The 23107-nt window shown below is 44.0% G+C and overlaps 1 protein-coding gene across 4 annotated transcripts in view; it reads right to left on the reverse strand.

The window, feature by feature from the left end:
* CACNA1I (calcium voltage-gated channel subunit alpha1 I) overlaps positions 1–23107 on the reverse strand; it is a 296624-nt gene that overhangs the window by 89217 nt on the left and 184300 nt on the right. For all 4 annotated transcript variants that reach the window (XM_082241264.1, XM_082241263.1, XM_082241265.1 and 1 more), the window contains exon 5: positions 22764–22861. In XM_082241264.1, the coding sequence (XP_082097390.1) occupies positions 22764–22861 (98 nt within the window). The remainder of the gene's footprint in view (positions 1–22763; positions 22862–23107) is intronic.

A 23107-nucleotide genomic window follows, 5' to 3' on the forward strand; every position in this document is an offset into this window, starting at 1 on the left:
GGGCAGGAGCAGGGACTGAGCAATGGGAGCTCACCCCATCGCGGGAATTTGAACCGCCGACCTTCTGATCGGCAAGTCCTAGGCTCTGTGGTTTAACCCACAGCGCCACCCACGTCCCACTCGTCTCCATAGTTAACACATTTCAAAATAAATTTTCCACTTGTAAATAACCTGGGGACATTTCAGGTCCTCACTGCCTGAACACCATACATCATGCCATAACTGTCCTTCAAAAGAACATCGGAAGGGACTGCTGGATCAGGCCAGAGGCCCATCTAGTCTAGCTTCCTGTTCTCATGGGGGCCACCCAGAGGCCTATTGGAAACCCACAAGCAGGACCTGGGTGCAACACACCTCTTCCCTCCTGCAGTTACCAGCAACTGACATTCAGAAGCATTCAGCCTCTAACAGTGGAGGTATTAATCATATTTAAATATCACAAGTAAATAAGAATGTGGTAGAAGAGAACCAGGGACAGCAAAAGGAACATGGGTAAAAGCAGGGTTCAGCAAACTTTTTCAGCAGGGGGCTGGTCCACTGTCCCTCAGACCTTGGGGGGCAGAGGACTATAGTCTGAGGGGGGGAAATGAACAAATTCCTATGCCCCACAAATAACCCAGAGATGCATTTTAAATAAAAGCACACATTCTACTCATGTAAAAACATGCTGATTCCCGGACCATCCACAGGCCGGATTTAGAAGGCGATTGGGCCAGATCCGGCCTCCGGCCCTTAGTTTGCCTACCCATGGGTAAAAGCATTTAGGACCTGCCTTTGTAATTAGTATGGTGTTCACATGACTGGCTTTAACCCATGATGTTTCTCTTTCTTTCTGCACTGACTTAGGTTGTAATAAACAAGCCATATACCCAATCTGGCAAAGCTCCATTAAAAAAAAAAGAAAAGAAAAAGATTTACATGTGTTCATACTCGGAGCATTTTCAATTTTCAGTATTAGCAGAAATCCAAAGGCAAATGTTTTAAAATGAGGAATGATCAAATAAATAGTCATCCCAACACCTGGGGTTACCGTATTTTTCGCCCTATAGGACGCACCGACCCCTCTCGCTCTCCAGGCTTCAGGAGGGCTATCAGCAAGCCTGGAGAGCCCGCGGGAGTTCCTGCAGGGCTCCCTAGGCTGCGGATAGCAGCCTGCTGCACAGAGTGCAGGGAGCGCTGAAGCAGAGCGCCCCGCGCTTCGGGCAGACATCGGGCAGCCCCACAAGCTCGAGGGACAGCGAGGAGGCGCAGCGCCGCCACCCCGCTGTTCCCCGACCTGGTTTGGAGGCTGGCGCTAGGGAGAAGCGCGCTTCTCCCCAGCGCCAGCCCCACAAGCTCGGGGGACAGCGAGGAGGCGGAGCGCCGCCATCCCGCTGTTCCCTGACCTGGTTTGGATTCCCCGACCTGGTTTTGGGGAGGAAATAAAGGGGGGGGAATTCCTTTATTCCCCCCCCCAAAAAAAAATTAGGTGCATCCTATGGGACGAAAAATAAACTTTAGCCTCTGAACACCAGCAGTTGCCCTGTTTCTGGGGCACCAAATTATACAGTATTAGTGAGAGTGTAAATGTGAATGTGCTCAGAGGAGAATTGATCAGATAGGCACTTAAACACAACATATAGAGTCAGTTCAAAGCCTCCATCCCCTGACTATCAGGATGTAGTATCAGGAACCAGTTGCTTGGCTTCTGGAGCATCAATTATTCACCCGAAGAGAGTCTGAACATCCTGCCTGGGGAATATTGCACATACCATTACCGGCTCCTAAGTTTCTGATATGTGCCAATAAAAAGAACAATGGTTAAGGGGGACTCTGCTAGCTTCTCAGATCTCCTCCTCTTCTTGAACAAGCACAGCTGAGGCACAGCATCCCACCTCACACATTTGTCAAATGGAAATAGGGACGCTTTTTACCTGATGCGAAAAGTCAGCTCCTCACAGTGAGGCAGAGAGAAGCAGCAGCAGGAGCACACATGGGCTCCGAGAGTTGACAAGCCTTGCTAAGTAAGTGAGGTGAAAATAACTCCACATCATGCATTTTCCACTTTCACATAGTCAACACCATATCCCTATCATTTTCTTCATTCCACCATGAAAATCCATATCCAATAATATTCAGAACGTCAGAATTCATTATATTCTAGGAAAACCTGCAATACCTGGCACCATAGACAAGATGGATACTATTCTGTCAGTCAAAGGAGTCCATTAGGACGATAGGCCTCATCATTCACATTATTATTAATAGTAGTAATTTATTATGTATGCATAAAGTCCCAGCAATGGGAGATAAGCATAATGAGAAATCAGGCATTGTGCCCCTATTTAACAGGTACAGCTGGGGAATCTGCGTATGTAACTACCAACATTTGTACTACCTCAAGTAGCGACTTTGCTTGCCTGAAGATTACTTGCCACCCAGCAGGTGCTTTCATGAAATCTGGAGAATTTGTATCAAAATTCTTAAAATCTTAGCTTGCATTTTTAGGCTCTCACTGTTAGTCTTAAAAGTGTGTCTTAAATCATTCGAAAAGTACACTGTGCATAGTAGCGCCTCCATCAATGTGACAAAACCAAAACCACATCATTTTCTCACCCTGGTAGGCTGGAAAATCCTGTTGCCACAGGGTGACGTGTGAATGGGAGAAACGAACTCTGAGAATACTAATAACTATTCCCCGAAACTGTCTTCGGCTTTTGGCAGTGCATATATTTGTAAAATAATATCCCCATTGCTAAATCTTAAATGTAAACTGAGATCATAATTAACTGATAGTTATCTCCCCAAATACCCCTTCGCTATTAGCTCAACAGCTGGATTACTCCAATGCAGCATTTGCCAACCTGGTACCTTCCAGATGTTTTGGAGCACAACTCCCATTGTACGAAGTGTGTGAAGGCTGCGCTCCGTGTACTTTTCGTTTTACAGTGGACATCGCTGGTGGAACCTGCCTGATGTATAGACAAATCTGGGTCAAGATGGGAAGCGGCAAAGCACAGAAAGTGCAGTATCTTCACAGCAGACCTGTCTATGGTTTGCTGGCCTCCACTTTATTTACATAGATTCCAAGCAATCTATATTTGCTACGTCCCTGGGGACTACATTCACACTGAAACAATCTGGAGGAGACATCCAGACCAGCACTGTCATCTCCAATCCCAAAGCAGACCTTCTCATAAGCCTGGCCCTCCAATGACAGCAACTATGCCTGAGGACTTTAATTGTAAAAGCTGCAAGTGGTCATCCGGTTAACCTTCAGAAAGCCAGGTATGAATGCCCTGAGTGACAGGAAAAGTTAAATTCCCCCTTGCTTCTCTCCACTCTGCCGGGCCAAAACAAATCCACCCACCCGCAGCAGCAGCAAATGTGGAACAATTTGTGCAACGGCTATAGCACGAGGAGATGAACCTATGGCGCAGGGCCTCAGCAGCATGCACAGAGGACCACTGGGAATACCCAAGCATTCTGTAATTACTCCACTGGTAATTCAGGAGGCGATTTTGATTAACACTGTTAGAGTGCAGCACTGTGCACATAGCAGTGTCATTTATAGAGACACAGAACCAAGGTCCTGACTCCTGATCAGTCAGTGCTCATTAAAAAGAGCCAGTGGAACAATCTAAACATCACAGGTAGCCTAAGGTCTCAGCCAAATGTCAAGGCTGCATCATTAATTTTGCCTGCTGTACCTCCGAAAACTCTGTAATTTGTTTCGGTACGTCATTTTCTTCATTTCCTTTCTTGCCGAAGTATATTGCTGTGCAACAAGTGGCAAGCTGTGCAGCAAGCAAAGGAAAACGTGGCTCCGGCGTCTTAAATCTGCACAGTCAGTTAATAAAAGTCGCTATGTGCTTTGGGGTTCATATGGACAAATGGTGTAGTACAAACACAAGATCAGTTTAAATATAAGCCAACGCCAAGCCCTTTTGGCCAAGGTGATGCTGCTGCTGGCAGTCTAGATAAGAATGCCTGAGATCAGAGCAGCACTGAAAACAGCTGTCGTGCAGCGGTGGAGCACAGAGTGCACCCTTCGCATGCAGATGGGGTTCTGAGTTTAATGCCTGGTGTATTGAGTCCCCTGTGTGAAACTCCAGTGAGCCCCTGCCAAGCAATTTCAGGAAGCGATACTGAGCTGGACTGACAAATGGCCTGACTCAGGTTCTAATGTTCCTGTTTGCCGTTAAGAACGTTTGGGCAGGAAGAACATGCGCAACCCTTCCCATGCTGGCTGCCATTTCCCCCCATGGAACCCCACCTACCAACTACTTTATAAGAACAGAAAAAGAGCCTCCTGGATCAGGCCAATGGCCCGTCTAATCCAACATCCTGTTCTTACAGTGGCCAATCAGATGCCTGTGGGAAACCCACAATCAGGATTCGAACTCAAGGCCACTCTCTTCTCTTGTGGTTTCCAGCAATTGGTATTGCTGCCTCCAACCATGAAGGCACAGCACAGCCATCATGGCTAGCTGCCATCACTAGCCCTCTCCTCCATGAATTTGTCCAATCCTCTTTCAAAGTCAATGTCTTTGTCTAGTCCTCTTCCTGCCCAGTCCAGATCCATGTTTGCAATGCTATATGGATATATAACTGGGGCTGGGCAAAAGCCCCAGATGTCAGGAGGGTAGTGCAATTAGGATTCCCAGAGGAGCAATGTGCAGCTGTGATACTGAACTGCTCCCAGACGCCCATGGCATACATACATGCGCACATTAGTTTAGGGGAGAATCAATGTTGCTGGACCACAACTCCCATAATCCCTGACCATGGGCTATGCTGTTCAGGACTGATGGGAATTGGAGTCCAACAACACCTGCAGGGCACCACATGGCTGGTTTAGGAGGAAAGACTGCTCACTAATTTATGCACTTCTAGTGAATGCTACAATAACATTGGTGCCACTCCCTTCCTTTCATATGATTGAAAGTCCTTGGGGGGGGTCAGTGTTACAACACCCTCCTTCTGTGGGCTCCTTGCTCTCTCCCACATGCCTCAGAGCAGACACACATGCTACCCTTATAATAAGGCAATTCTCGCATTTGCCTCCTATATCAATTCTGGCCTGGAGTGTGAGAGAAACTCTGTGAGATTCAGAAGCGAACTAGTTAGCCTGGAGCCCAACAGGTGGCTTTTCAACAATGGTTTCTGAAATGTCTTAGGAAACTTTTTATTTGCTGTCTTCTTCTCCCACTGCTTTCATTTCGTGTGTGTGTGTGTGTGTGTGTGTGTGTTTTCCCTGTCAGCCTCTCTCTCTATTTTCTTTTTTCATTCTTAACATCCTCTCAGTGTGCCTTTTTCTCTTGCTGTTCTCCTCAGACTCTCCGTCCTTATAAGCTGTTGTCTGGAGGGCTCTGTCCTCCCCTCCTCCCTGTTTATCCTTTTCTATTGCCAGAGCAGAAGCCACACTGGCTCACAGCGAGGAGCAGCCAATATGAAAGGGACAATGACCTTTTCTCAGGCAGTCTGGGGTTGGGGATTGGGGAAGCAGCCATTCCACAAGAAAAGAAGAGGAGGGCCTGGACTATCGGAAGGGAGGAAAGCACCGATGAAACAATATTTGGCAAGCAAAGCAGGCCTTCTAGGGCCTCAGCTATGAAAAGATTTGATCTTTGCAGCGAAATGCGCAAAGAATGAAATATGCATGAACACCAGGTGTGTGTTCTGGAGAGAGAAAGTTGCAGCCTCCTCGCCGTCCTTGTGGGCAGATTTGCAGGGATGAGGCTGTGTCTGTCAAGGAGACCCAGTAGAGGAAGTTTCTAGCTGGCAAATTTCCCCCAGAAGGCAAAGCTTGTGAAATATACTTTTAAATGTACCACTCTGTCACAGCCGGTGTGGGTGTGTAGGGAGAGGATGGCTGGTTCAGGGAAAAGCCTTGCTCTCTAGTGTCACACCAAGACCAAGGAGATGAGTTGGTGCAAATGTCTTGCTCACACACACAGCCCCACACAAGGCACCCCAGGTCATGAGCAGTGGACAGGGAGGTTAAGAGAAGCAACTCTTCAAATACCACCCAAACTAAATGATACAGTGGGGTTTTTTGGGGGGGAGGGGGGTCTCCCTTTTGGAGCTGGACAGAGTGAATCGACTGCCTGACTCTGTAGGTGCCTCAGGGCCCTTGCTGACAAGCTTCTGTCGACTTCATAGAGTCCATGACTCCCTCCAGACAGTGCCTGTCAACCCCTATTAGCTTGGCTGCCACAGCTGAAGCCATCTTGAGTGAAGCAACCAGCATGTGCCAACCCTTGGGAAAGGGGAAGCGTAGCAAGCAATTTAGAAAGAGGAGAGCGGAGGGTGGGAGCTGCATGTAATATGTACAGGCAGGTCTTGCAATTATATCCCTACTATTTAAAAATGCTTTCTTCTTTGCTTCTTTTCCAAAGCAGGCAGCCTTCCTGTGGCCATTGATTTCCACTGCACAGATGGTCCCTAAGACAAATGGCATATTGGACTTGTGGGGAGTAGCCTACTCCTAGTCAATAATCACCCTTGTAGCACCCAAGAGTCTTGATGTAAAATATTAAGAAATGCAGCAGCATAATAAAAGTAGACACGAGGGTCTATTATTACTGTTTTTCACTCCCACATTACAAAAACATGACTCCTAAGGCATGACTAGGTACACAAAGGGAGGGAGGCTGAACATATGGACACAACTGTGGAGATTCCTGTGAATGTAGTAGGTGAGGAAAAATGCTGCAGTGATCATAGAAATCTTTACCAAACACCTCCATGCCCAGCTTGGACCACACTTTGGTCTTCCCATAAGCTGCTGTGAGTATACACAGCTGAGGAGGGCTTAGGAGCTACTTATACATTGAGAAACTATGAATAAAAGTTTTCAGGGCTCATTGTCACCAACCAAGTGTGATGAAAGAGAATGCATTGCACCAGACAACAGCAATTGCACCTTGGGTTGAAACCGAACTACAGGTATCTGTTTTTGCTGAGGGCAAATCAAACATCTTCCTATCTCCATTTGCAACTCTGTTCTACAAGGGAAGGGGGGGTGTCTCAATTTTTCCTTTCCTCCTCCTTTGTTCCTACAAGTACATAATGTTTTCAAGTGTCTCTCATAGTCTGAATTTGTCGCAAGCAGTTCCTCTTTCTTTCCATAGCGTACCTTGCAAAGTACAAACACATAATTGAGCAGGACAGCCTTAGGAATCCAAAATCACGCAGAAACACAGATACAATATTGTACAATAAGAGAAAATTACTTACACCTTACGCACTGTTCTCTGTCTGAAATGCTCTCCATTGCTTTGAAGCAATGCCCAGGCAGGTTGTTCTCTCTCACTTCATGCCTTTTTGCAGAACTCCTTTCATGGAGTATCGCTGTTCCAATTCTTCCCCTCTCGGGCCCAATTTTAAAAGCTCAACGTATTTTTTAAAGTTGAATATATAACAATCAGGCATGAGATGATGCTACGCTGCTGAATTTCTGGTATGCAGTTGCCTTCTCTTGCCATGTTAAATTTAAATGAAGTTCTGATCTTACAAAGAGTTTCTCATGCCAGAAGCTCAGCTTCAGTGGGACTATTTGCGCATGTAAAGATAAATAATGTACCACATGTCATTCCAAACCTTAGCAAAAGACTGTTGAAGCCTTTCAAGTGATTTCAGTGTAATTTGGATCAAGCTAAATGTTTGAAAGTGTTCCCTTGTCCAAATATTTGCAACTGAAAATGATTGTTTTTCCTAGTTTATTTTAAACAATTGATAGAGCATTTTCTCACAAACGCTGTGGAGATGAGTGGTAGAAAATTCTTATCTGTCTCTCATAGTACTAGAATTTGTGGTCATCTAGTGATGTTTTTGGGCTGATATATCAGGACAGACAAAAATTAAACAAACAAGAGCTTCTTCACACAAACCATTAAACAACTTAGGAAATTCACTAACCCAAGTTACGGCGAAAAGAACTAGACAAATTAATGAAGGCTAAGTCTATTTCCCATGATACTGAGTATAACCCCTATGCTATACTGGGTAACTCATGGTCTGGGGGCCATATCTAGCACCCCAGAAGCTATTCTGTGGCCTCTGAAGATGCCCCCCTCCATTTTGTCAGTAGTGGTGATAGCTGCATTGCTTGGGTGCTCTGTGTGTGTTTTGGAGTTCTGCCCCCTAAAACTTGTTGCAGGCTTTTTCTTGGTAATGGGCATTATGCAGCACCCAATACTTCATCTCAGGCACTTCCTGTAGCTTCACATCAATGCCTGTCAAAGAGATAACAATCTTTAATGATCATTCTCAAGAGCAGCTGAAGTGCGAAGCCACAGATTGTATCTATTCGTCAAGAGATCATATCTCTTCATAAGGCATCAGCATGAAGCTATGGGTGTCGACCACAGCAAACTATGGCAAGTTCTTAAAGAAATGGGAGTGCCTGATCACCTCATCTGTCTCCTGAGAAATCTCTATGTGGGACAAGAAGCTACAGTTAGAACTGGATATGGAACAACTGATTGGTTCCAAATTGGGAAAGGAGTACGACAAGGCTGTATATTGTCTCCTTGCTTATTTAACTTATATGCAGCCCATGTGAAAGGCTGGGCTGGATGAATCCCTAGCCGGAATTAAGATTGCCGGAAGAAATATCAACAACCTCAGATATGCAGATGACACAACCTTGATGGCAGAAAGTGAGGAGGAATTAAAGAACCTATTATTGAGGGTGAAAGAGGAGAGCACAAAATATGGTCTGAAGCTCAACATCAAAAAAATGAAGGTCATGGCCACTGGTCCCATCACCTCCTGGCAAATAAAAGGGGAAGGAATGGAGGCAATGAGAGATTTTACTTTCTTGGGCTCCACAATCACTGCAGATGGTGACAGCAGCCACAAAATTAAAAGACGCCTGCTTCTTGGGCGAAAAGCAATGACAAATCTAGACAGCATCTTAAAAAGTAGAGACATCACCTTGCCAACAAAGGTCCGTATAGTAAAAGCTATGGTTTTCCCAGTTGTGATGTATGGAAGTGAGAGCTAGACCATAAAGAAGGCGGATCGCCGAAGAATTGATGCTTTTGAATTATGGTGCTGGAGGAGACTCTTGAGAGTCCCATGGACTGAAAGAAGATCAAAGCTCTCCATTCTTAAGGAAATCAGCCCTGAGTGCTCACTGGAAGGACAGATCGTGAAGCTGAGGCTCCAATACTTTGGCCACCTCATGAGAAGAGAAGATTCCCTGGAAAAGACCCTGATGCTGGGAAAGATGGAGGGCACAAGGAGAAGGGGACGACAGAGGACGAGATGGTTAGATAGTGTTCTCGAAGCTACCAGGATGAGTTTGACCAAACTGCAGGAGGCAGTGGAAGATAGAAGTGCCTGGCGTGCTCTGGTCCATGGGGTCACGAAGAGTCGGACACGACTAAACAACTAAACAACAACATGGTTGTCAAAGGTATCCATTGAAAATGAACCACCAAGCAGATTTCCTTCCATCTAACTGTTCAGCCCCCATCACAGCACAGATTCTTGCTTCAAATGCTTTTTGCCTTAGTTTGTGCCAATTATTTTTAATGTGCAAATTATGTCTAAATAGATTCATAAATTGTTTTGTAATGTACTCTGTGTACATATTCATTGATATATAATTGCTGCTGTCCTGACAGGTTCCTCGTTGCTTTTCTTTTTTCTGAATTGTAGCTTGCTGACTTGGTGTTAGTTAATTGTTGTTACAATCAGCCTATATGCATGAAGACAAATAATATTTTATCAGAAGTAAGCCCCACTAGATTCAATGTGGCTTATGCCTAGGATATTAACCTTAAGCCTCTGCCTACTGTGAATTTTAAAGTTTTTTTTGTTAGCTGTAGACTCCTCTATACACTCCTCAGTTAAGATCCAAACTGCTTTGTCCAAGTGGGGAGAACCAGCTGGATTTGACTGCTTAGGTTTGACCATCAATTCACCCCCTAAATTGTTGTATTAAAATATTTGTTTTCAAAGTGTCCTTGTCTCACTTTTAGCCCAATCCCAAATGCTTTGCTGTCCCCAGAAGTTTTATTGGTATATAACTTGTTTCCCCCTCAGTCCTGTTTGTGCTGTGAATTTAAAAACCAATGGAACACATAATGTTAAAGCTGTCAAACACAACAGCATATTTACTACAAGCATTTCAAAGATTAATTGGCTTGACAGGTATGTTTCAGCACACACACACACACACACACACACACACACATTTTCTGATTAAAATCCACATTAATGAAATAAAATGTTGCAACAAAAATGACTTACCGGTATATGTGGTTAATTCGCATTACAATGACTGAAGGAGCCATTCATACAATTCAGGACACAATGAACAAAAAATCAACAGGGAGCTAAATTGACCTTCACTAATGTCAGAATGAGGAAAGCAAGATGAGATGACAAGTTTACTGTGAAATCAAGCTAGTGAGATAAGCTGTAATCCTATTCCTATTTACCTGGAAGTAAGACCCATTGAATTCACTTTTGATTGTACAGTTACTTCTGATGGTTAGAATTACAGTCATAGATTAGCCACTTCATTAACTTTTATTTAAGGTACCACAAAACTCTTTGGTCTTTTTGCTGCAAAAGACTAACAGGGTTACTCCTCTGGGAGGTCATTAACTTTGAAAGGGAACACGAAGAGGAGGCATCTGTTTTGTGAATATCTGTACATGGCTGAAATATGCATGAATATTGTACACTACAACATAAAAACATACACACTTATATTTCAGCAGCAGCAGATGACAAAATGGAAGAAAGGGCTGTGCAAAATAAACCAATTGCAGTTGAGTGGAAAATATCAGTTCCAAGTATGAATGAATTGACTATCCTTACATGAAGGTACTTTTGACTGAGGTACTTCTGACTATGCTTACATGAAAATACCAGAGATGCATGAGACAAAGGTAGACATCACTGGCAGGCACTGGAACCAGTAACAGATAAGAGGAGGAAAAGCAGAAGAGAGAGTATAATAGGGTGAAACTAACTAGGAATGGCAAGCAAGCATCAGTGAAGCCTGATTTGGACAATGAGAAAGGGGAATGGTAGAGAATTGCAGCTGATGTCTCTGCTTATCCTCAAGTCATTGAATTTTACAGACAATATGACCTTAATAGATTTTATCTATTTCAGTATCCACAGGATGAAGGTGGGCTATGTTGTTCAGTTTATGTGATCGTCTTCTATCAATAGCTCCACCATGTAGTCTACAAGCTGGGATTCGGCAGTGGGGAGGAGACAAAAAGATTGCAAAATATTGATTTCACAACTTAAAAATTATGTAGAGGGGAAAAAAATATTTTTATAGGGCAGAAAAAGATCTTAGAAACTCCATTTTCTTTTCACGTTTGCCTCTCCTCTCATAATCTCTATTGACACCTTTGAACAAATTACTTGAAAAGTATTGCTCCACACCGGTGGTGACTGGTGGCTACTGGAACTGATAGGATGGAAGGTAAGGAGACCAACAGTAGGTGGAGCCAGAGCCAATGTCAGTCAGAGCCAAGTAATTCTAGTTTTGACCACTTCCTCCACACAGCTGTATTCCATGAGGCACAAGACTGAGTCTAAAAAGGAGGAAGCTGACAGGCACTGGTTGTAAGAAGGCAAGAAGGCTGACTGAAGGCAGACTGAGGTTGCTGGTGCAGTGACCCATTTGCTGCAATGAACAAGTCTCTGCTGCTCCCCACCTCTTCTCTATCGGGGCTTTCGGAAAGTCTACTGCAGAAGGATGAGGCCATACAAGCATCAGTTTTGTCGAAAAACTTCTACTGCTTTGATCACTGCCTTAAAAGTGTTTGATTCCATAGCCAAATTCATCTGTCCATCAGAATTTTATATTCACTCTCTAGCATGATGCAGCTCTCAAAAGCCATGAGAAAATTCACCTGCTTCCTTCTGCATTGGACATTCTCTTTCAAGGGATTTTTTTGTTGGCATCAAGCAATGTACTCTATGCAGGAGTAGAATACAGATCGAAGATTGGCAAGTAAAATGCTGAATATCGCTTTTGCTCATGACTAACCTGCAGTCTGGCTGTTTTACAGCAGTTTCATTGTATTACTTCAGTTTAGTGAGTCGACGACAGGGCTGTGCATCAGGAGAGGGTGATTCTATTTCTGATGCTGTGACTCACTGGATTTTGGTCACACACACACACACACACACCTAGAACACAAGACTAATAATAGTAAGACATACCTTTCTAGAGTTTGCAGACATTTTCAGGTGAATCTTAGCATGGCTGACGGATTTTATGGATGAGTTACAATTATAACATTAATCAACAATAATGTAGCATGCTCATATTTATAATATTGGCTACACTTGGAACACTGCAAGATCTAGCAGGGCTGCTCTTACAATAATAAAAAAAGCCCAAGTTGTTACATTTACTTTATCTATACATATTTTTTTATCTACATATGTTTTCACTCAATGGTACCAAGTTGAGGATATCTGCTAAAGGCCCAGTGAAGGTTTTCTGCACTGTATACCTTTCGCTCTCCTGACCCTCAGTTCAATGGCTGCTAGCATGTATTCATTACTGAGAAGCCGCCCCACCAGCACACAGGCTTGGTGCATGCTAAGCAGCATTATTATTTTGAGAGGCACCTCCGAGTCATAGGATACCCCTTCCATGGTATAGTTCCCTACACTGCGGGTGGAGCAGGTGCATTGAGCAGTAGTTCCTGTCACAACAGCCAGAATTGGGAGTTTCCAGTTGACTGCTCAATCCAATCTCAGCCAGCATGGGCCAGCGTGTGCCTTGCATACTAAAGGTTCCAGGTTCAATCCCTGCTAGCATCTTCAGGGAGGAAACTCTAGTCCAGAATCATAGAGAGCTGCTTAATAATACTAATACTAATACTAGCCACTCTGGGCGGCTTCCAACAAAATATTAAAATACAATAGTCCATCAAACATTAAAAGCTTCCCTAAACAGGGCTGCCTTCAGATGTCTTCTAAAAGTCTGGTAGTTGTTGTTCTCTTTGACATCTGGTGGGAGGGTGTTCCACAGGGAGGGCACCACTACCGAGAAGGCCCTCTGCCTGGTTCCCTGTAACTTGGCTTCTCACAGTGAGGGAAATGCCAGAAGGCCCTCGGCACTGGACCTCATCAATGTACTGAGCAGGGCTGAGGAGTTGGATCTAGTCAGTGGGTTGGATCCTAAAATCTCTTCCCCTACTTCCAACAGGCCAACTTCATTATAAGATCAGGTGACAAGTTCTAAGTGTCTTGATACAATGGCTGATTACCTGCTTGGTGGTTAAAATAATCCCCTCAGATGTACAGGTGTGTAGGGATTGAAATCAAACTTGCAAATGGACCAAGTACCCAAAGGGGACCTCCCTAGTCCAGCCAATCCCAGTGGGGCTGTCAGTGAGCCCTGCATGTAGAGGAACCATCAAGAACTTACTTCTAAGCTTCTGATTGTTTCTTTGGTGCTCCACACTTGATGTAGGGCAGGTGGGCATGGTTTGGAGGAAATGCTGCCTTCTTCCCTATGGACCCTCTTGGGTGCTAAGATTGACAGAAGGTTGTTCCACCATCCTCCTGCTACTGCAGGAGAGGGCATTATTTGTGGTAGCCCCAAAGTTGTGGAATTCCCTCCCCACAGACGTGCATCTGGCATCTTCATTATAGAACTTTCAGCAAATGCTCCTTGCCCCCTTTGATACCTGAGATGTGTATATTTTTAGGACCCACCTTATTTCTGTGATCATTACATTGCTTTAGAATGTTTTTAACACCATGTTTTAATTGTTGTAACCTGCTGGTGAAGGGTGGTTAAATAACAATCACCACAACTACCACCACCACCACAGCAGTGGCTAGATAGCACTGTACATTCTTGGCAATCAATTCTTCAGCAAATCCTTACCATCACAGGATTTGCCTTGTAACTTAGCAGACAGAACTTTAGCCAAGTCAGTTGCTGTAAAGTACTAGTTGTAAGCAACACACATCCAAACACAGTACAAAATGAGACAGAATTGACAGTCACAGCTAACACGGTGGCAGCAACAGCAGCGAGAAGAGGCATTTTCTTCCACCTGTGTCAAATCATGACGGTATGAGAGGAAGATATGATTAAAGACTTGCCACTCAAGAGGGATGAAGTGAGATTGTGCACAACTTCAGAAAGAAGCGAGAGGTGGCATAGAGGCAGAAAGGTGCCACTGGAGAGGCCATAATAAGAACTGGCTGGGGTGACATGCAGCCAAGCTTTTCTAGAGAGGCCTGGGGCTGCTTCTGACAAAGACCTAAGGGGATCTCTCTCTCTCTGTCTCCCTCTCTCTCTTGTGCTGTGTTCAAGGTGCAACCCATGAGGCTTCAGTTAAGAAGAATATGAGAAAGGGCGAATGTTAATAAAAGGATGCAGATGGAGAGGGAGAAAGAGTATATATGGGCCACACAGAGAACTGACTATCTGGTTATAAATTTTAAAATTGCAAAAACAGACCTTCTATCATTTAGAAAAGTGAAGTCTAAGAGCCCCCAAGAGTTATCGAGTCTCACTCCTGCAACAATAGGGTTGTTTTTGTTTTTGTTTTGTCTGCAAGAGCCATTCTACCCATCATACAGAAGGAGATGTCAGAATTCTGGACTACAACTACATCTATACCAGCACTATGATACCATTTTAATAGTCATGGCTCCCCTGAAGCATCATGGGAGCTGTAGTTTATTAAGGGTGAACTGTATTTTGTTAGGGGCCCTCTATTCCATTCACAGAGCTACAATTTTTCAGAGTGGTTTAACAACCAATCCCTATCAGTAGTGAACTCAGGGCGCCCGCCCGCCCTGGGCACTGACAACTGCCATTACGCCGCTGGTCATAAGTATTTGAGTGCCTTTATCACAGCAAAATTGCTCTAGTTAATATCTTTTAAAAATTGTGGCCAACAGGAGACTCTACACCCTGGTCACATGATAATGCTTCTGGACAACCCATTCCATTCTGAATTAAGGACCTTAAAATAGGAATCAATAAAACATTTTGACAATATTTCATCCCTTGAACATTTTGTCCACTGTCTCAGCCTATGTATGCCTTCAATTTGCTTATCTTAAAGTACTTATATTCCGCTGTTTCTGAACAAACAAATAATTCAAAAATCTTTGATACATTTACATTTACATAGGTGGAGCCTTTTCTGACCAGTCCATGTTCGTTTCTCTCCACTTTCCCCTCACTCCTTTTACATCCCTTTATATTATTCTTTTCCCTTTGCTAATATCCACGACTCTTCCAATTTTAGCATCATCTATGAATGTCATTAACAAGTATGACTCCTCCATGAAGATTATTAATGAAGACATTAAATAAGGTTTGTGGGAAGGACCCAAATGTTCTGTCACTAATCTGTGCCATGTCTAGCTAGACACCTGCTACCAACTCAGACCATTTCCAATTTTTCATTATTTTTTCAAACACAATCCTCTTGCCATTTTTCGGTTATTGCTGCTTAGCACTTATAAAGCATTTTCTGAGTGCTGCATTAAAAGATAAGACAGTCCCTGCTTACAGACTCAGAATCTAATAAACATGATACAAAAGGAAAAGGGAATGAGGAGGGGAGAGGAAAGCAAGCACTGGAGCACTTGATGTGACAACGTTTCTATGCAAATGAAGAAACCAGAAGTTTCCCCCCTCATATTACTAACAAAAGTGCCTCTTTGATCAGAAGTACTGAAGATGTGGCTGGAAATCCCTGCATTTATAATAACTGGAAAAAGAAACACATTAAAGTAAAATTAATCCCAGAACAGTGCTGGTGCTACAGAGATACTGATGTGGCAAAGAGGACAGACTATTAAAAAAATGAATGCTTCATTTATATTTCTGATTTTTATTCGTGCTTTAACAGGTTATAGTTTGGTGTAACAGTAGGGAACTGGTAAATGTTAAGACGATTTAGAAACAATAATAAAATATGCATACAACAACTAATAATGAGATACTGGGAAAATGGGGCTTTTAGTTTGGCTCCCTTATGTCCTGCACCCACTGGACTGAAAAAGACTGCTCAGGAACCAGCATCAACATTTCCATGCCAGCTCCTGTGCAGACCTGAAAATAATTTTTCAGGTTTGCCGATGCCACCGGTATCAAATTATTAGGTGTCTGAATTTGTCAAGGCCTGAATGCCTATTTCAAGAATGAGGATGCACAAGCTCCACAAAATGTGTCTGGAAGCTGGCCCAACATGTCTAAAAGTTTTTCCCCAGACACATTTATTACCTTTCCAATATTACATTTTCTCACATCTTTAGGCATGGACTCCCAAGACTGCACTTCTGTGTTTAAAATAACGTGAAAGGCAACCCCGAGGAAGCAAACCCTACCATAAATCTTTACGTATTGTCAGAAAGAGCGGTGATGAATGGCTGAAAGTGTCTCACAAAACCTTACGTGGAAATTGCTTCTGTGTATCTGAAACAGGTAAGCAATCCCACAGAAGCTCCACAAATTGTTCTTAGCGCAATGTAGCAATTCTCTATCTACAGAAACCTGTTCCAAACACAAACACTTTTGAGCGTCACTGGAAGGAAATCGAACCCAGCACATGGACACACAGATGAATAGGTGAGTCTATGCAGATAGCATTTGGTTTTCAGCTCTCAATATTTCGCGTTTAGTAAATATTGCTTAGCCTCCTTCTCCCTAAAACTCCTCCTAACTCTTTTTACCCCTAAGGAATGTGAGACCTGCATGTTAAAAACTGGAATAAAAGGGTGTGGTGGGAGAGGGAGTTTCAGGTTAAAAGTGACTAGCAGGCAAAGGTTTCGACTCTCGCTCTGTTCATGACCTTTCCAGGTGCAAAGGATCCCCTCTCTATCCTAGAGAACCCACCCAATTGCTGAGGTCACAGAGGTGCCAACTTGAGCTGAAGACTGGGAAGGCGATGACATGCACATGACATGCGCGTAACACAGGGAGGAGCCAGGGGTGGAGCCAAATGCGGCAGCAGCACAGCTTCTATAGCTGATGGCTCCTCCTCTCTAGTGCTCCGCCTCTTCCTCCTCCTACCACTGTCATTGGCTGGGGGCTGCTTCCCCCCTCCTTCACCTCCGCGGCAGGAGAAGGAGTCACAAGCCACTGAAGCCACACAGTGCTGCTTTTGGCTCCGCAACTGAGTGGTCTCAACATTGGGGTTGTCCTGACCACCCCCAAAATATTTTATTGGGGCGACTGAAGAGACCTGGGCCCCCTAAAGTTGATGCCTACGTAAGGTCAACATGGGAGGCCCCAACCACTCTGCGGCTCACTCTTTTAGGAGGTGAGAATGAGACAAAGATACCTTTCGGTAGTCTGCATTTACAAGTAAACCACTCAAATCCAAACCTCCCAGACTAGTTGCACAGAGAAGAACATATACCGTATTTTTCCATCTATAAGATGCCCCCTATTTTCGGGGACACAGATTTAAGAAAATGGGGAAGATGGCGCCGTGTATAAGATGCCCCCTAATTTTTGACATTATTTTTTAGGGAAAAACCTAGTCTTATACATGGAAAAATACAGTACTTTGAATTTTGGACTTCTCCGAGCTTTGCGATACTGTTCTCAGCTCAAAAGCATAACAAAAATGCATGAAATCATATGTTTTAGGATAAAAATATTTAGAAAAGGCATACATTGAGCTAAAATAATCTATTTAAATATATATTTTGTGGTACATAGAGCAATGTATCAAATACTCAAACTCTCTACAACTATATAACCAAAGTAAAAACAAACAAGCCCATGTATGTGCCATAGTAAGACTGGTGATATTTTAATTGCCCATCCCAGATAATGAACTTCTCAAGCTAAAGTGAAAAACAGGAATGAAGAAAAAGAACATGGCAGGGGCTGGGGCCTACTAAGAGCTTCTCTCTTTTTTTGCAGGGGTGGGTAGAGGCAAACTTTCTACAAGGCCAGAGCCACAATCCTCTGTACTCACTTGGGAGAACGGATGGAAGGATTTGTTAATTTCACTTCTCTTGGTTTCTCATTTTCCCAATAAAAAATTCAGTTCAATTTTGCAGCAATTTGTGATTCTTTTCTTTTTATAAAAGCCCTCATGAAAATTCTCCAGCATTTTAGTGTGAATTTGCTCCTCACAAACACATTTTGTATGCAGCACTGACCAATGTACACAGTTCTGCAATCAATTAACCCTAATATAATGCATCTTTGTTACGTTATTTTAACCAATATGTCCATTTTTTATGTGCACTCTCTCCTAATGTAAATCATCTTTGGCTAGAGAACTAAATCCCAAAATTTGGGCCAAGAGTAAATTTTAAAGGATGGCTATATTCCAGTTCTCATATCGCTTTGGAATGTGTGGATTTGGTAAGTTCAGCTTTTCAAATGCAAACCGAATCTTATTTTTCTGCCATCCCAACTCAGTTGCAGTTCAGGAAACAGGCATAGGAATGAACAGAACGCTGCATGAGCCATTGTGTTAGATGGCCTGGGTCCTGGAGTGTGGTGTGAAGCAGGAGTCACCCTAATGCTTCAGCAGAAAGGCAGGATAAAAATATAAAACAAGGAAAACATATAAATAAATACATAAAGATTTAATCTATTGAACAAAGCAATGAAAGGGGGTTCCTTATACAGTGTGATCTGCAAATCCTCACTTTACCCTTCATCAGGCAAAGGAACCCTGTCTTTTTTTGGTGACCCTGCACAGAAATAGTTATTAATAATTACTAATTCATTACCAGCCGCTGTGTGATGCCTAGTTGGGCAAACACTGCTGGCATTATTTGATCGGAGTTAATAAACACAGTGGAATACCAGCTGTGCTGCAGCCTTGGCTCCGCATTGCCCTCAGGAGGGAGGTGATATTTTAAAGCAGCAAGAAGAACACAATCCCTGCTTCTATTCTATTGTGCTCTTGCACTTTCCCTCCCTAGTAACTATTCTACTGAAACGCGTCTGTTTCTCTGGCCTGAAACCTGACATGTTGGGGAGGGGACTCCATTAAACTATACTGTGTGTGTATACAGAGAAACTGCATCCCGGCTCACACCGTCGCCTAGCAGATTCTGATGGTTCAGCTCCCAGTGGAGCCTGACTCATATTTATATATCATGCACACAGAGCTGCAGAGGAGGAAGCGGGGACAAAAGTAGAAGCAAGACGAACTTGGGGGAGGGGAAGGTGCCCATTATCTCACTTCCCTCCATGTAGCATAGGTCTTAGAGTATTTTTAGATTTCAAGGGGAGTCATGCAGGAGACAGCAAATGCCGTGCTCCTCGTCCCTAACTTGCAGAGCAATGGCACAGTTTTAGGACTGCTTTACACCCGGTTGCTTCCTTGCATAGATCTCACTCCCAAGTTGGGAAAAGGAGGCACACCATGCACACATCACCGTATGATTGGTTACATCAAGAATGGCGAGCCCTTGTCAGCTCGAGAGCTGCGTTCCCTTCTGGGTAACTTTCCAGAGGCGGGCAGTAAAAGCAGGCAGAGCAATGAATGCACATTTTGCATTTGCACAGTAGACATGTCCCTCTCTGTTCTTCATCCAGGGAAGCAAGAGGCATATCAGAGTTCAAGGACACCTTCCAGGCGGTCAAGAACACTCAAAGACAGTGTGAAGCAGGGCCAGTGAGGGATGTGGCTTCGGGAGAGTCCTGAGGCCCAGATAAGGAGACTTGGATGGCCATGTTTGGCTCTGGGCCTGAGGTTCCCAACCCTTGGTTAAATGTTGGAACATGTATTCATTCATCAGACATAGCTAAGGCTCCATCTGCACCATACATTTAAATCAGCAGCAAAGCTCTTTAAACAGTGATGGCTTCACCCAAAGGATATTTCGAACAACAGTTTGTTAATGAGGGTGCCGAGAGTTTTTAGGAGACACCTATTCCCCTCACACTGCTGCAATTCCCAGTGCGTGGCTTAACAATTCTATTTCCTGGAGGACACAGAGAACTGCAGAAGAAGAAAGGAGATTCCAACTAAACATTAGATGGTAAGAGCTGTTCTGCAGTGTAACTAACTTCCTTGAAAAGCGGTGGACTCTTCTTCACTAGAGGTTTTTAAACAGAAGTTGGATAGTTATCTGTCAGGGGTTCTTTAGCTGTGATTCCTGCTTTGCAGGGGGTTGGACTAGATGACCCTTGGGGTCCTTCCAACTCTACAATTCTGTGATTCTAAGTATCCAGGGAAGAAAGGTCACTTAATAATCTACTGAGCAAGGCTTCCTAAATCAAAGCACATTTATAACAGGGAATCAAACCAATAAAATGTCTGTAGCTTCTCCAAATGCTACCAGCACAGTCCAAGAAAACAGGGTAAGGGCTGGAAATTCTCCCTTCTTTGCTTAAGGCTTTAATTTGCTGCTGCAAAGCCATAATCCATACACATACCAAATGCTTGTAAATTAGACTTCCAGTGAGAATGTTTACATTTGGCATTTAATTCATCTGACTACGCCTGGGGCTTTGCTACAGGCTCCTCCATAGGCTCCTGATGTTACCTGGACTAGTTGAAGGAATATAAATAATATTATTCTGTGCTTTAAAAAGCTCTTTTCAAAAAGTACTGGAGTACTGAAAGTAGCTTAATACAGAGACCAAGGTTTCAAATCAGGCCTGTGACATGGGGCCCTAGTAGCAAAACCTTAGGGATTGGGGGAGAAAGGGGAGTGTAGGGGACATTGCCAAGTTAAAAATCCCACACCTAACATCTTAGCTTCAAGGAAAATGGAAAAATAATTACACACTTCCCGCATGACCAATAAGCACTAGCGCCCCAAGGGGCAACCTTCTGGCGAAATCCCAAAACTAGTTCCAGAAATGGTCCCTAGAGTTCTTTGAGCATCACACTTATACAAGATACAATCCGTGGTCCTTGTTGCTTTGCTACCTATATTAGGAACACAGGAAGCTGCCACTGCTCCACTTAGCTCAATACTGTCTATGATGATTAGCAGTGGTTCTCTGGGTTTTAGTCTTTTCTAGCCTTAACTGGAGATGCCAGGGATTTAAATGGAGACCTTCTGCTTGCAAAGCATGTCCTCTGAGCTGCACCCACCAAACACCCCCCCATGATGTGTATGCTTTCCTTATCTCTGCTTCTCTTGGACAGGCTGCTACAAACAAAGGAAACTGCCATATACTGAATCAGAAGATTGGTCCATCGAGCTCCATGAGGTCTATATTGATTGGCAATGTGTCTCTAGGATTCCAGGTGGGATCTCTCACAACTCCACCTGAAGATGTTAGAAGCTGAATCCAAGACAGTGGATACGAACTTAATTCATCCCGGGGGGGCCGTCCTTCCCCCGAAAAGTCCGTATCCAGAGGCGCCACTTTTGTGCACACGCACAGCGCGATAGAGCGCTTCTGCGCATGCGGTGAAACCCGGAAGTATACACTTCAGGGTTTGCCGCGTTCGCAACCCGAAATTACATCACCCAAAGGTAATGTAACCCAAGGTACCACTGTACCTTTTGCATGCAAGGCAAAGGCTCTGCCCCGTAGTCACGGGTCTGGGGCTTAGCATAGCCACAGCAAGTATTGCAATGGTGTGAGAAAGATGTGGAAGAGTAGAGGGAGCAGCAACAAAAGCAGCCCTCTGTGTCCCAACTCTTCTTAATGCTGCCCTAGCCCATGGGTCTGATAACAAGTCCCTTACACAGAAGTTATCGATAAATGTAGGACATGCCCAGGAGGAGCACAGTAAACCTAACTTCCTTCTCTACAGCAGGCAGATCTCCCAAAGACTCCAGTTTCATAAAAGGAAGAGCAATACAGGTTTGAAGCATCCATAATCAAAGCTGTTTACTCCTGTCTCTCAAATTCCCCCTGTCGCTGACACAACCATTTGGCGAAACCCCCCACTCTCTAAGAGGACCACAAATATGAGAGACTTTTTCTCTAAAATGGTGTTCAGCACTTACACCATGACCCACAACAGGGTAATGTCCTAGCCTGAAGTGGGTCAACCGTTGGCACCATAACCTTTCCTAAATGAAGCATTCTGAATAAACAGACGACCTGATTTGTTTGCACAAATCTTGTGCCATGCTTAGACTATGTCTGGTCTTTATTGAGCATTTATTCCAATCTGTTTACAGGATAGTCGTGCGACAATGATAATTCATTCTGATTCACTTGTGTGGGGTTCACACGTTCTCTGATTAATTCTTCACTCATTCCACAGCTTTCGATGCATTGCCCCATCACTTTCCTAACAGCAAAATGTTTTTTGACAGGGCCGGTTAGGGGAATCCTGCCCATATCATCTACCAGATTCCCCTTTACCCATCTGCCTGATGATGCTTCCAACGAACCCCAAAATGCTGGTGTAAGGTAGAACTTCCTTTTGCAGAAGCCTTGCTAAGTATTTCTTAGTAAGGCCTGTTCTAAAGTCCCTTTAATCCCAGTTTAGTGTTTTAGCTCAGAATTTCTGTTGTGAATGTTGCCCTTTCTCCTAAAAGGATTTTGCTCATGAATTCCCCAGACAAAAGTTCAGGAGGGGGGGGGGAGAGAAATCAGCATAGTCTGGGTTTAGGTACCGAGTAGCTGGAAGGGACTGGAAGTGCCGGATAAGCTGATTTGCTCCCCTTGCACAGACAGCAGTGCAAATGGGTGCGAGAGACGCAGGTGCCATGTGGCTAGTAAGTTCTGAATGTGCTGGATGAGTATGTGTGCTCTCAACCCCACCCCACCACTAAGAAAAGAGAGAGAGAGAGAGAGAGAGAGAGAGAGAGAGAGAGAGAGAGAGAGAGACTGAAAGAAGAAAGGCAGATAGACTTACTAGGCACACGGTTGATGGCTTTGAGGGGCCTCAGGACGCGCACAGTGCGGATTGCAGACAGGTTGATATTCTGGAGATCCAGAGAATATTCCACCATCCTGCAAAAAACGGAGAGAGGAAAGATAATGGAAAGTGAGAGACATGCTTGAAACTAGCAGGGGAGATGAGCAAGGCAGGAGCTGAAGCTGTTCACATAGGCAGGATGGCACAAAATCCCTTCAGTGTGTCATTTCTTCCTCATCAGACTACCCTGAGACTTTGCCGGTAGAGAACTATTAGAAATGAAGCACTGCTCCATGCATGCTAATCATATGTGAGTGCGCCTCCTGCCCACTCGCCAAGGC

This window comes from Podarcis vaucheri (genome assembly GCF_965113315.1).
Source record: "Podarcis vaucheri genome assembly, chromosome: 10".
In the NCBI taxonomy this organism is placed as follows: domain Eukaryota; kingdom Metazoa; phylum Chordata; class Lepidosauria; order Squamata; family Lacertidae; genus Podarcis; species Podarcis vaucheri.